General features: G+C 29.4%; 1 protein-coding gene across 3 annotated transcripts in view; it reads right to left on the minus strand.

The window, feature by feature from the left end:
- The window catches only part of LOC129980577 (target of rapamycin complex 2 subunit MAPKAP1-like), a 145,571-nt gene that overhangs the window by 28,960 nt on the left and 100,546 nt on the right, over positions 1 to 16,065 (minus strand). For all 3 annotated transcript variants that reach the window (XM_056090951.1, XM_056090953.1, XM_056090952.1), the window contains one exon: positions 5,337 to 5,718. In XM_056090951.1, coding sequence (XP_055946926.1) covers positions 5,337 to 5,718 — 382 coding nt within the window. The remainder of the gene's footprint in view (positions 1 to 5,336; positions 5,719 to 16,065) is intronic.

Below are 16,065 nucleotides of genomic sequence, written 5' to 3' on the forward strand. Positions count from 1 at the left end.
CTTTCCGTTATGGAAATAGCATAACATTATCACAAGGTACTGTTCTTAACTGCATAATTATCTCTAGCATTTTTAACATGATGCTATTCTTTATAATCTTATCACGATATAAAATAAATATTCACAAAGGGTAGCAGCCTAAACATATAATTTCGGATTCCTCGTTAGAAGACCGCAAATATGAATTCGGAATTTTATATATTTGTGGGCTTTATCGACATAATGATAGATCTTCGATTTTCATCCAATGAGCAAGAAAATTCCACCTGATTTAAAATTCAGAGATTTGTGTTTCATGGTCCCAAAGTAGACTCGAAATTTATTACACTACTTAGGTATAAACTTAATCATATGAAATCAAACCAAATGAGCATTCAGCTTATTTCAAATATTCATTATCTATATTAAAAAAAATAACATCATTTATCTCAGAATTGTGATTACTTTTGAGTTATTTTTTCGTTATTTTTCGTTATTTATTTCGATTCTTTAAATTTTTTTTCCTCTACAAAGTTCAGAAAATTATTTGGAAAAACATAAATAACAACAACAACAATAATAATAATAATGCATTCTTAAATTATGATCCATGTCCCCATAATCAATGATTGCATGATGAAATTGTAAAAATTTACAAAAGTTCCTGACTATTTCAATTTTTTTGAATTTGCATTAAAAAATAATTCGTAAAGTATTTTTAAAACATTTCTTTAAAATTTACTTAATAATTATTTAAAAAATCAAACAGCCATTTTAATACTTAATTATTATTTAAATATTTTTATTCCCCAAATAAAAGTTTCGTCTTATTAATTGTCATAAGAGGGGGCTCATAAAATTTTTCTTGGAAAAAAAAAAAAAGTCCATGCGAATTTTCTTAATTATGAGCGGAAAAAATTAAGAAGCAATGATTATGGTCTCCGTATATTTATAGCGCTTTTATCTCAACCGTAATAGCATAAAACTGGCATGCAATCAAAATAATTCCTTTTAATGTGGTATGTTTTTTTTGTAATACTGATTGATTATATTAACATCCAGTTTTGAAATAAATTAGGATTCATCGTTTAAGCTATATTTATTTGGGATGTATGCGTAAAATTTACAAACTGACTGCTTAAAGAATATATTTCATTACTCATTAATCAGCGGTTTTACCGCAGACAGCCTGAAAACATGCTTATAAAAAGCATTCCATTGTATATTTTAATTCTTGATTTTTTTTAAACCCTTATCTGACATACATATAATGATATCGCTTTATACAATTTATTTTAAATAGCCGCTTTTAATTTTTTTTTCTTTTTAAAAGAAAACATTTTTAAAACTTTTTTATCGTTTTAAAATAAACAAACAAATATAGTAAAGGAAAGATTTATTACGATAAATGTAAAAAGTTCAACTAAAAATGACTATTGCGGGATTTTGTATAGAAATGTCACTTGCAACGATTTACTGAATAATATTCACAAACAAATATAGAAAAAGAAGAACTACATATATAAAAAATAAAGATTCTAAAACAACTGCAAAAAATTACGAATGCTTTAGAGTTTTAATAGGGATAAATGAATCTAAATTTAAGTTTAAATTAATTTTTTTCCAAGTAAGTTAAAACCATTACTAAAGAGTAACTAGACCGATGCGCCACGCAATTTTATTTAACAAAATATAATTATGACTGCATAATTGAATGGTGTGGAAAGTAGATTTTGAGATGAAGTGCCAGATCACAATAGTTATTTTTTTAACAAAAAAAAAAAAAAAAAAGAATCTACAGTCCTTTTGCAAAGCTATAAAGGAGGAAATATATAATTACAAATTTCAAACATTAAACTAATTCTTTGAACGCTCAAACATATTTCTATAAAATTTCTAAAAATTCTAGGTGCAACGCATATTCTGGAAGTACATAAATTATTGCTGCTTGTTTGCGCACGAGTTCAATCAAATACAATTGCTTCACAAGTGCTAGCAATTGTAAAGGTTACAGAAACAGGAATATGATAGTATGTTTATTCTATATACAAGATGAAATAGAAAAAATGAACCAAATACGTAGAAATCCATACCATATCAAGAAGATTCCAATTAATGAAAAAAAAAAAAATGTAGACATTGCAAGACGTTTATTTGCTAGCAAAAGAGAGCTCTTCGAAATTTAAAAAGGTCATTGAGTTATTACTTAAAGAATTAAACAATGTAGGCAAAATTTATTTAGGGTTTTTATTTGTATTTTAGAAGAAAATTCTAAGTAAAGATTTGTAAGTTTAACGCTTTTATTTCTTTTCATTTAAGCAAAATTTGCTGCATTTCCTGCTAGAGATTCTTCTCGAATTTCCGATGCAGATATTCCAATAAGTGTATTTTGGTTTATGCGGTGCAGCTCATTTTGGGGGAAGATGTGAGGAACTATTCGGATGCCAGTTTTCCAGACTGATGGATCGGTTGAGATGATGCCATAGCTTGATCTCATCATCGCCTTATCTGTTCTGCTTGTCACCTATCATGTGAAGACGAAAATGTCGTCAGATTTCGTCAATCACTACATTGTCACTGTCAGCCTTGGATTCACTTTGGCGGTTGCTCTTTTATTAAAATTATATTTTAGTAAATATTATTTTCTGACTTTTAAGCCATTTCAGAAGCTTTATTCTTATCTTTCATCAGTTTCACCATTTAGAATTAACTAACGCCAAACGTTTTAATTTCGGCATTGATAAATTATGAAAAAAGAATAATTGACGTGATATTTATCACTATTCTATTTCATCAAGTAAGGCCTAAATGTTTGTGAAGCACATTATATATGAAACATTAATTTATAAACATCAAATCTAGGGATTGCAATACCGGTATACCGGGATACTGAATGCCGGTATTTTGAGCCATTTGTACAATTTTATAATACCGGTATTCACAAGTTTAAATACCGGTTTTTCGGTATTTACTAGAAATTTTTAAAATTGTCTCCACTATATGTTCAGGTATTGCGAACATAGCAATATAGTATACTTTTTTGTTTTTATGTCTCCCTAACGGGCGAAATTAATTTGCTAATTAATGGCTTAATTAATTGCTTAAATCTAAATTAGCGAAACATGGATTATCCCTGAAAGAAGATATTGTATCCATAACGACTAATGGAGCAACAGTTATGAAAAAAGTTGGAAAGTTGATTGGTGTAACTCAGCAATAGTGCTATACTCATGGAATTCAATTAGGAGTAATAGATGCATTATACCAAAAAAAAATAAAGAACAGAAGAATACAAATACTGTGGATATAGAAACTTCGGATTGCAACTTTGAAGAGAGTAAGAGTGTGAGTGATCTTGACAATGAAGATAATGACAATGTAATTGTTGAAGAAGATATTGCTAATGAGGATGGAGTATTAACCCATCAAGAATTGCTTCCTATAATTTACAAAGTTCAAAAAATTGTTAAGATATATAAACGTTCCCCTATAAAAAATGACATATTACTAACATACATACTAACTGAAAATAAAACAGAATATATGTTAATATTAGCTTTTAAAGCACGCTGGAACCGTTTACTCCTAACAGCACTCATCACACTAGAACAGCACACATCACTATCCGAAGATTATATATTACATTGAAAAATCGCACAGAAAAAAAGGCATATCGAAATAGAAAATGTCTTATGGTATTTACATAATTATAATGATTTTAAAAATGAAAATGAAAAAGAAGAAAATAAAATAACCAATTCAAATCTGATTAAGTTTATAGTAAATTTTCTTAAAATTTTTTACCCACAAATATATCTACATTCAGAAGAATTTGGTTCAGTTATCGAAGATTATGATGACACTAATGTCGATAGTGAAAAGGAATTGTCTCTTGAACAAAAATTAGAATTAGCAATAAATTAAAAAAATTTCAACGAACCAAAATACAATACAGAAATCAACTATATCCAAAACCATCCGACGAGAAATCGATTTATTTGAAGATGAGGGATTTAGAGGTAAATACTTGGAAAAAGTATATCGCGCATTGCTAACAGTACCACTAACTATCGTAGACGCCGAAAGAGCGTTTTAGACAGCTAGTAATTTTTGCACAAAATTACTTTTCAGGCTTCATGGCAGTACAATTGATGCATTATGTTTTTTAAGTTCACATTTCAAAAATTTGTATTAGTACCACAGACTAAATAGTGATATTTACAATTTTTTGTGATTTAAATAAATAAGTTGTTCCTTTACTTTTTTGTGATTCTTTATATATTGTTATAATTTATAAGTTACAAATTATTTTTTGTGATATTTACCCTTACTAATAAAACTGGCAAATAAAACAAAGAAACACGTGTGTTTTCTTTCTTTTTCTAAAATTTCTAATACCGGTATTAAAACCGGTATTCCGGTATTAAGATCTAAAAAATACCGAATACCGGTATTGAAATTTTAGTCCGGTATTGTAATCCCTAATCAAATCATTTCCTTAATAATTTAAATGTTTAAATACAGCTTTTTGTGGTTTCGATTTAAAGAATCTGAGAAGGCACACACATATTTTTGCATAAGATAAGCCTTGAAACTACTTTTAAAGTATTAGTTATATGGTTCAAAGAGCCAAATCGTTCCTGCGATTAATTTAAATGCATTTCATTCTTAGATGACTAAAAAGAAAAGATCTTTGACGAAGATACGCAATTATTTCATGACTAGATACCGGAATCTACGATAACATTTCGCAAAATCTCTCATAGATTCGGTAATCAGTTTTGTATTTAATAGCACAGGAATTCGATGCAACTGAATAAGGATGCAAACCTATTTATATGGGGGGGGGGAATGCCAGAATTGTTCAGTTGGCTCACAAATATCAATAAAATTCCTATATTCAATATAAACGAAATTAATGGAGGGAAATGACCATAATATTCAAAATAAAAATAAATATCTTCGCAGACTTTACAGTATATACCTTAATAAATCCAAAAATGCAATTGATTTTAAAACTTTCCACTACTTACTTTGCAACCTTGATCAAGAAGGCCCAGACGATTCCTATATTTTCACAATAAATTCATGATTTGAGACAGTATAATACTATACAAAATTCCTACCTTTCTCCTTTAATTTAACGAGAAATCACAAAATACGAATCATCATGCACATACAGGTCAGCACGGGTTGAGTAACACAACATTAAGACTTATCTTTACAGCTACAGACTATTGTAATCTTACAACTTATAATAGAAACACTATGATGTGTATTTCATTTAAGAAAAATAGAAAATTGCAAAAACATTTCAATGCTCATTCGAACTCATAGTTAGAGACCACAAAAATTACCACTTAAGTGTGTTGGACAGTCCTTCCACTGAATGTGAGTAATTTTGGCTTGATTTTGGCGATCTTTCTTCAACTTTTCCAGTCTCTGGGCAGTATTGGAACGATGACGATGACCGCCAATGAATCCCATCCCGGACACAATGTCGTACGACTGGCCAGCTTCCAGGAGATCCGACTCTGCGTAATAATCTAATATTTTGAGTTCGGGTCTGTTATCGTCGCCCTGGCACAACGCTTTGTCAGTGACGATTTCATTGAGCATGGCCATCTCGCACATGCCGGTGTCGTCGCAAGTGATGAAGGAATGATGAATGTGAGACAGAAGAAATTTGCGGTCATCGTAGAACGCCATCTTAGCAGGTTGATGATATTCATAAGATTCCTATTGAAAAAAAAAAAAAAAATTAAGATCGTAATTTAAGGTAATAAATTATTATGAACATAAAATATTTCAAAATTTTTTTAAATTTATTACAAAGTTTATCATTTATGGAAAACATTGCATATGATGCCGTAAAGCACAATAAAGTTTTAAATAATACATAAAAAAATAAAGTAAGTAGTTATTAATAAGTTTTTTTAAACTTTGGGAAATTGAAAGAGTTATAAATAATAATCAAAATGTAGGTCTGAATTCTATTGATCATACGTTCGTAAATTTCTTCTTTTTCCTTTATTATTTTTATTGCAAATTTACTCTATTTATGCACGTAGTTGAATTCTCAAATTAAGCGAATTAAATCTCACTTTTCTCCTTTTAGATATAAACTGATTCTTTGGATAATAATCCAGTTGCTAAACTAAATAGTACTTGGTTATTAGATATTATCTAACTTCTAAAACTGTTGCTATTAGTTTGAGATAACCCTCCCCCAAGTATATCAAGAATTCTCAAAATTTTCCAATGAATCCTTTTTCATGGAAGATTTTTTTAACTGTAAGTGGTCTGATTATATAATTTTTAATTAATATGGATCATGTTGGTTTCAAAATAAACCTATGTGGATCACAACTCTATTTTTACAAAATTGTTTCATACTGCAAAAAATAAAAATTCAATCTAATTATACAAGTCATGGAAATTCATGAAAATTCTTAAAGAAATAATTAAAAAATAATATAAAAATAAGAAGTACCATTTTCAGACATATAAAAACTATAAACATTATGATATTAGCTCAAACAATAAATATAGCAAAAAACAAATGCGATAGACTGATAGTTTTTGTATCAATTTTATGAGTTATAAATAAGATTTAAGGTTATAATAAAAGTAAATACTGTAACTACAGTATTTACTTTTCAATGTTAAAAAAAATCAACAGTAACCTTCTAAATTTTAATAAATGTTGCGATAGAAATTGATTACATTTTCAACATTAAAAACTAAGTTTGCAGGGACTAATCAGTGAAACAAATAATAAACAACTAATGAATATAATTGTAAGATTAAAAAAAAATGAAAAAAAAATAGCAAAAATGCAGATGATGGCAGATGAGTTACAATAAAACAATCTGCTGTTCTAGAACTTTAAAATCTTTAAATATTGACTAAATATCAATATTAATTCGTCAATTTGTTTAAAGCCATTAAAAAGAATTTAAACTAGAATGTTTCCTCGCTTTAGATGGAAATCATTAAGGAAAGATATCATTTCTATAATGTTTTATTTAATAATGGTATTGAAGAAAATTAAAAGGGGGTTTATTTTATTGTGACGAGCTTGAGAATAAACCGGAAATGACATATAATATACAGGCACTCAGAAGGGAAGTTTGTTCTCAAGAACTTCAGCGAATAAAACGATATTGTACAATGAAACAATATACAGTCCTTTAAATAAATAAAAAAAAATCAAAATGCACATAATCTGTGTTTGTAATTAAAACATTTTTACAGAAATATAAACACATGCAAAATATTTTAAGTTCATCAATATATTTAATAAACTTTAAATAAAAATTACGTAGACGATAAAACAGCTTGTACAAGAGTTACCTTTACCAGATTCAGGAGTTAAAAAAAAATGAACACTGAATTGCAATTTAGACTTCCATAAACCTAGACACTAAATTAAATACTAAAAACCAAGATTAATTCTGAATTTAATAAGAGTTTTGGGAATTTTTACAGCCAATTAGTTAGTGGCTTCAACAAAACATTATGTATTATAAACATTTAGTATTGAAATCATATCTAGAATTTCCCTAACAGAAAAGTAGTAATTTCTAAAAACTATACTTTTTAAAGAACTGATTCATTATTGAAAATATAATCTAAGACCATAAAAAGATCAACATCACTGACAGCAGCTCTATTTTTTTAACCCGAATATATATATATATATATATATATATATAATCCTATGATTTGTGCACATTTCTCATCCACCAATCGGAGGCCAGGTTGGATGTTTGTAGACTCATTTAACCCTTTAAAGGACCATTTTTTTCTAGTCATATTATGTTAAAATATTTTTAGGCTTGAAATTAGAATAAGAAAAGACATTCATTTAGCTTATTAGATAAATTTAATTTGATTAATTAATTCATTTGGTTAATTAATACTTAAGTAACAAATCAAGACGCATCATTTTGTCTGAGATAAAGAACTGAAGCATCTAAGTTACTGACTTACTAAAAAAACTTGTCATAACTTATGCCAATCTACAAAATTTCATAGAAAGATTGATAAATTTGGTGGGAAGCATACTTCCCACGGCCCTAGAAAGGGTTAACTTGTAGATATCTATATACGACTTTACAATTATAATTTTAAACGAACGTAACATTATTTCTCATAAAATTAGAAAATTTTTAACTAACATAAGACATATATATTTATATTATTCTAAATATTAGATGAAATCAAAATTCATCGTTGAGTTTTGCATTCTAGATATACATTTGATCATAGTAATGCAATATTTCAGTATTTATTCAAAAATAATTTATTTTTATTGCTTCTAAATTCTTAATAGAAAAAAAAAAGTCCATATCTAGTATTATTATCTAACACATTATACCTATCCTATCCAAATTAGACCAAAGGTTAAATACTGATGTTATCAAGGAGTTTATTATAAGTCATGCTAAAATAAAAGGAGCAAAAATCACATATTGTAACCATGTTCTGAAACAGCAAATAGTGTTTAAAATTTTTTATACTTTTATTATTGCTATTTTATTTAGTAACCATTATCTGTGAAAGCAAATTTTAGCTTCACAAAATTACTTTAACTACCTATCACTATCATGTATTTCTGAAATTTTTAACAGACCAAACTATGTAAAATGAAAAATGTTAAACATTTTTATTCGGTTGTATAAAGATTTTTTATAAATACCTCACAAGTAAATTTAGTACCAGGTTTCGCTTTTGTTCGGACTGGTCTTTAATATAAATCATACAAAACTAATATAACGTAGCAATGAATGTCACCATTTTCCATCATATTCGTCAAAAGTTAAAATTTACGCATATATGTAATACTTTCAACATACAGTTTAAAATTACATTACTGCCAAGCATTTCCCATTTCATTATTTTCTCACTCAAGTTAACGAATTCATTATAAACTCACTACACCTTTTTTGTTAAAAAGGGATACATTTTTTCCCCCTCTCACCAACCAAGAAAACCCAGTCTCTAATTGCGCGTATTAACGAACCGGGCATTTCCTATCACTCAGCTGCGATTTGGTTAAAGATAATTCAAAAGCGCCTGCATATATTTTTTTTACAAAAAAATGTTCCCTATCTTGGCGTTGTACTTCTTTTTGTTTAGAAGGGATCTAAACACAATACGTGGAGGGGCTTTTCGGTATCCGTAACGAAATACTACATATCACACGCTTCATCAAGTCCCCCCCCCCTTTACCTCCTAATGTATGCCCAATCCCTTTTGGGGTAGCTGGCATTCAAAACTCGCTAATTATCTGCATTACTTAGCATTGGTGTGTCGCTTGGAAGAAAGGGAGGAAATGCGTTTTGATTACGAGGGAACAGATAATGGTTCCACCGGCCAAACTAATGAATATTTCAAACTTTAATCAAACGCGGCTCACACTGGACCCCCCCCCGTCTTTTTTTCTGTCTTCCCACCTTCTGGTACTACCTCCCATCCCACCCCCTTGAAAACTGTTTTCTTCTTTGTTTTAAAACATCCCGTTGTAATTATAGAGTTTTCTCTTTCCATAATGTGGATAACATATTTCGCTCTGGCGAAGTGTTAAAAATAAATAATAATGAAAAAGGAGGAGGCTAATAATGAAAATATATCTATATCTATAGATATATGTGTACTGGATGGAAGAAAAGGGAAGGGGGGGTTACCGTTCGCGACCATTACCCCAGCAGGTGCTTGGCGTGAAAGTGGGGGAGGGGGGATTGAATTAAAAAAAAAAAAAAAGGAGATGACACCTCACCTATCCAAATTTTCATTATCGAGACTCTAATTTAAATGCGCCACTTTTTTTTTGCCCAATTTTTTTCCCAGTCCCTTTAACTTTTATTTTTTAGTTCTTTAGCTTTTTCTTTTGAAAAAAAAAATAAAAAATAATCTAAGGTAAGGGTGAGCTTACAGAGTGAGGGAAAAAAAAATGAAAGAGAAAGAAGAAGAGGAATTAAAAAATAAATAAAAAATCAAAAGAATTAACAAAAGGTGAAGAAGATGGGGAAGTAGATAAAGGAAAAAGCGCAATGAATGAAGCTAGTAAGAAAAAAAAAATATTTATATTAAAAGAAGACGCAAGAGGATAAGAAAAAAAAATAATAGAGTGAAAAGGAAATAGAGACAGCCAGAAAGAGAGAGAGAAAAAAGTTGATAATATTAAGTAAGTTCTTGCAACAAAGGGCTTCTTAAGCAAGGGGTTCGTAATGGAAAAGTTGTGTCTGAATTAACCAAGCCCCCTATCAATTACAATAATATCCTGCCATAATCGCGTTATCTGACGCTAGGAAAAGGAAAACTCTCGTATTATCTGTCCTTTGTTGTCCTGATGAGTAGGGTAATTTATGAAAGACGATAAATGTCTCCGAAGCATTAATCATTGACAAACCACGCAGCTTTTTTCTTTTTTTTTTAGTTGTCTTCATTCTCTCTCTCTCTCTCTCTCTCTCTTTTTTAAAATATTATCATTATTATTTCATTTCTTGGCGTGGACGATAATTATTATTCGGTTTGACTTTTTAAAAGGTGGCGAGCGCGCGGGGGATGAGAGGGTGTCTGTGACAGGGGAACGCATATTTTCTGTTTAGTGCATCGCTAACCAAGACATCTATGGGTTCGAAAGAGGGCTCATTTTACCCGCAGATGGCTTTCGTGGTTAGCCGTATCTCAATTTAAAGATGGGGAGAAAGTAAAATTTTCGATCAGTCAAGCCTACACGCAGGGAACTAAAGTAGAAGACCATAGAGATTTGCCTATTATGCGAGAGTTAAAAATCGCTGAATAAAATATGAAGTAATTTTGAGTATTTAAACTTGATTACAATTTAAATGCCTTGAAAACCCAGTAACTGACAGAATTTTTTTTTAAGAAAAGAAGAAAATGATATACGTTTAAAAAAATGCATAAATTTAATATTAAATTAAGCTCGATTTATTTAATGCTAATTAAATATTTGCAATGAAAATAAGGTAAATATGTTTTTCCAAGGTGTTAAAAAAATCCTCTCACAGTTTATCTGATACATGTAATAAGAGTTGCATCTGCAACAACTTGTCGCTGGCCCCGGTCCGAGCAGGGAAAAGTTGAAAATTTTCAATATTTTGTTATTCTGAATATATTATTCTTTGAACGTGTATCTATTTTAAGTAAAATATTCATTCAAGCATAACTTTTAAGGAAAACTATTTCTACGTCATATATGATATACAAAATGAAACGAGATTTTCATTTAAAATCGCTGAAAAATAGCTTTTGGCTTTAGAGTAAATTTAAATCAAATCATCGTTATAATAATGAGCGGATTAAAGGAAATTGGTTTCCAAATAGTTTTTATACCCCCTCCCCCTTTCCACAAAAAATTGTTTCTCAATTTTTTTTTTTAATTAAAAAATCTGGAGTATCTAAGAAACAAGTAAGGAGTAGTAAATCTAAGAAATCTAAAGAAATAATGTGTCAAAAGAATCTGGCAAGAATTACCAATAAAACTTAGTATACTATAATAAGAATAATTACAACATGAATATGCGCGTGTTTGCACATACATATTCATAATAAAATTTAATGGATAATCTAAGCTCGTAACCGTAAGTTTTATCTCTTCTTCCATTCCTAAATACAAATGTTTTCAGAACAGTACAGAATATAATAAGCATACACAAACAAAATACAGAAAAAAAAAAAAAAAAAAACAGATGAAATGATTTTTTCAAAGCTTTTTTCCAATTAGTTATCGCTTTCTCTGTAAGGCATGGTAAATAAATTATCCGAAGAAAATTCTAATTTTCTTTCATTCTTCTTGTCTATCTGAAACTGTAGTTTCTTCAAAACAAAATTAATGAAATTTTCAAATAAATTCAATGATGCAATAAAAGGACTTCGTAAGTAGTAACTCGGTTTAAAGAAAAATTTCCAATCAAAAATAATATGCGTAAACTGATATTCTTAACATTCCAAAACTATTATATTCAGTGGGAAAATACTAAAAATAGGAGTTATAGTTGGAATATTCTTAAATTTCAGAAATATTCCCATCTTAATCTTAAAGGCAATCATATCAATATAATTTCATTCTGATTAGAGGTATGTATTTTGCAAAGGTTTATTTTAATACATAAATTCTATCTGAAAAATAAAAAAGCTTGCTTTTTGTTTGAGCCAAAACCTTGTAGATTTTTAATTAAAGCAGACTTTTAGACAGATATTTTTGCAATTATAAGATTTCTATTAATTCCTTGCTTTCGGTCAGTATTCTGTTACAGAAATGTTATACGCTTTATAAGATATAATTTCTACAATGATCTTTCCTTATAACAGCATTGATAACAGAATAAACAGTCGATAAGAAATGAGACATTAGATAAGAGGGCTATTAAGATGTTTCAAAAAATCCTAGCTTCTGCATTCATTACTAAAAAAATAACAAAATCCAAGATCGGTCCAAAGCCGCTACTTCATCGATTGACGATCACCAGATGAAGGGGAGGGGGAAATAAAACCCTATTCTCTGCCATCCCCCTCTTCGATTATATCTCCTTAATACTCTCTCCACAAAATGGAAGTCGAGAACTAGAACTATCACCCTACAAATAACATCACGGATCCCACTACTCACACCCTGGAGAGAGAAGATGGAGAGCAAAGGATGCTGCTCCTCCGCATCACCAGTGATCCCTTTCCTCCGCACAACAAAAGAGACGACCGGTGCTTGTAACTCATCATTTGCATTGACCGTTAATGACGACTAATCTGATGACGGAGCGCATCGCAGCTCGGGCCCCACGGCACCCCAGGGAACGCTACTAGGCCCCACTCTCTTGTTAACTAATGAAGTCCTCGGAAGCATATATGAGCCCGTTATTTTATGGTTTATTACTGAGGGCCTGGCTGCCTAATAGCATGCCTTCTCCTGATGCAATTTTTTTTCCTCTACCATGTGTTTTCCCATCATCCTTTTGGTGGTTTCTCATTTGCCTGGCCTGGTGCATGGAAAAGACGCGTATTTATTACTACGCTCACCCACCCCTCTCTTCCGTGCACCCCTCCAACACCATCTATGCTGTGTTTCCTTCGACAAAACCCAATTTCGCCAAGCCGCGTCGCTCTCTCTCTTCGGAAATTAGTTTTATTTTTAAGACATTTTTATTTGTTTGCGGTTATTATTACAGCCGTATTCTCTATCTAATATTTTCTTCGTTTTTTTTTTCTTTTTTCGCTGTTATGATTATTATTTGTGTATTCATGTTTCGGTGAAGGTCCTCGCTTTTAAGTTGCACCCGAGTGACTAATCCGAAAGGAGAGCGAAATGAAATGAAATGAATATCATTGATGAGAGATGTTGGGAGCTTCGGAGGAGGGGGGGGGGGAGGGGAGAAAAGAAGAAAAAAGAATGGAAGGAAAGAGAATTTGGAAATGGCCTGAGTGGAAGAATTCGAGAATGTAGGCAAATTATGCTGGGGTAGTGGGTGATTTAGGATGGTGTTTATTATCGAGAGGCAAGAAGAAGAAGCATCATAGGTAAAATAATTTGCAAAAGAAAAATTTATGCAAAACTTTTTAATAGGAAAATAGTTGTAATTTCTTACGAATGCAAGTTCTGAATAAAATTATTAAATACATTTAAAAACAAAAACAATAAGAAAAATATTTATTAAAAGAAGAATAATTAGGAAAAAAAATTTGCATTCCGTGTAATTTTTTTTTTTTTTTTAAGTTACATAAATGTTATCTTAGAATGCACCAGATGAAGCCAAATTCATATACAAAATATCAAAATAGAATAGTTTTTCGAGAAAAACAATAAACATTTTTTTTTCTGTCTGAATCCATATAGTATATGAATGTTTTGCCTTCAAAAAAGAAGTAGAAAATTCTCAATATGATGTCGATTCTAAGCCAGGTAAGATTTACGTGGAAATTTCCGACATTATAAGCATCCAGTTTATCACTCTTTTACCATGGATGTACAAACTATAACTTAACTAACTTGCAAAATTTGCAATAATTCGATTAAAGCAAATAAAAAAAATATTTTTAAGAGTAATCAAATGAAATTCATTTTATATTAGCCGCCTTTGGCTGTCAGTTGGTTCGCAGGAATTAATGGTTGCTCAAGTTTGCAATTATACATTTTACGTAACTTGATCTTAATAAATTCTTCAGCAAAATATTTTTAAGCTTCAAATTTTGATAGTCATATAACTCATACGGTTGTAGAAGTTTCATAATGTTCTATTCATTGTATTATGCAGTTCTTTAATTTTCTGTCGATTCTTCTCGTTTCAATAAAGCTTGAACTCTATTTGAAAAGGTAGTAATTAAACATTAAATAATACAAAAATTCTTTAGCTGAAACCAAACACATATTTTTTAAAAATATGAGAACATATAAATAGTAATCCTGCAGCATTGAAGTCTTATGTGTACCAAACAATATTTTTAATAACTCATGCAATATCTCAGAGGAATATTCAATAAAAATTTCTCTGATACAATATAAAATTCAGTTTATAACATTAAGAAAAAAATTATTAAATATACATCAAAGTACTTTGGGTCAGAATAAAAAAAATTGAAATTATATAAAATATAATTCTTTTCTCATTTAACCTTTTCTAGGGCCGTGGGAAGTATGCTTCCCACCAAATATATTAATCTTTGTATGAAATTATGTAGGTTAGCATAAGTTCTGAGAATTTTTTTAGAGAGACAGAAACTTAAATGCTTTATTTCTTTATCTCACTCAAAATGATGTGTTTTGATTTGTTACTTAATCATTAATTAACCAAATTAATCAATTAATCAAATTAAGTTTATCTAATAAGCTAAATGAATCCCTTTTCTTATTCTAATTTTAAGCCTAAAAATATTTTAACATTTTATGACTAGAAAAAAATGGCCCTTTAAAGGGTTAAACCATTTTTCTTATTAGATGTAAATACCTATTACAAACGGTTCAGAAATTAGCAACCTAGCTCTGATTAGCGTGGATATCCTTTATATATAAACAATGTTTGCCTGAAATAATGCAGAATAATTAAATCAATAATATAAATACTTTACAAGATCACAAAAAAAACTTTTTCTTGAACTTTTTTTTCTTTAAGAAAATATGTTTCACAAATATATTTCATTTCATACAGACACATGCTGAAAATTATACTTTTATACATTTAATTTATAGTGAATGTTAACTTTTTGATTTGAGTTTTTGTCAAAGCGAAAAATTAACTTTTTTCATGCACGCGTAACATGCCTGTGGAGGTTGATTTAAATTTAATTTTTTATAAAAAATATTGAAGGAAAATATGTCTAAATTTTTTTTTAAAATTGACTAAAAATAGAAAAAAAAATATGCTGCTTATGCGTCCGAGAAACATACGTTTTTTTTTCTCTCTCTTTTTTTAAGATGGCGATAAAGATTGAATAACTTTTTGAATTTTAAAATAATGTAGAAACATTTTTGTACTTTAATATACTCGCAAGTTATCAAGCAAAAACATCAATATTTCGCTTCAATTTCAATTAATTGAAATTCTAATTTTGAAAAATCCTCAAATTTTGTAGTTTTGTTCAAAAGTCTGGCCTGTAGAGCGCCAACACACATATATAAACACACATTCATCTTTATTATAAGCAAAGATGAACTATAATAAAACAAATCTCACAGTCTACTTCGAAACTGATAACAGAATAATTAGTTGCTAGAAAGGGTGGGATGTTTAGAAAGAATTATTCAACGACCGAGAAAGATATGTGTCAAAATAATGTCATAATTATTTATTTTAAACACTAAACATACAAAGCATTTTTAGACTCACATGAAATCAATTTAATCTCTCATTGGTTTCAAAGTAATTTGTGCACATTTTTTCCTTGTCATAGAAAAAGACAATTGTATTCATTGGGACAAATTTTTTAATAGCGAAAAAACTAAAAATGTTGGACAGAAAAATCATGAATTATTACAAAGCGTTGAATTAAAATCGATAAAAACGACAGGGAACATATTTATAAAACTTACTGGTAATAACTTTTTTAATATAAATGATAATATAATGA

This window comes from Argiope bruennichi, chromosome 8 (genome assembly GCF_947563725.1).
Source record: "Argiope bruennichi chromosome 8, qqArgBrue1.1, whole genome shotgun sequence".
NCBI lineage: Eukaryota > Metazoa > Arthropoda > Arachnida > Araneae > Araneidae > Argiope > Argiope bruennichi.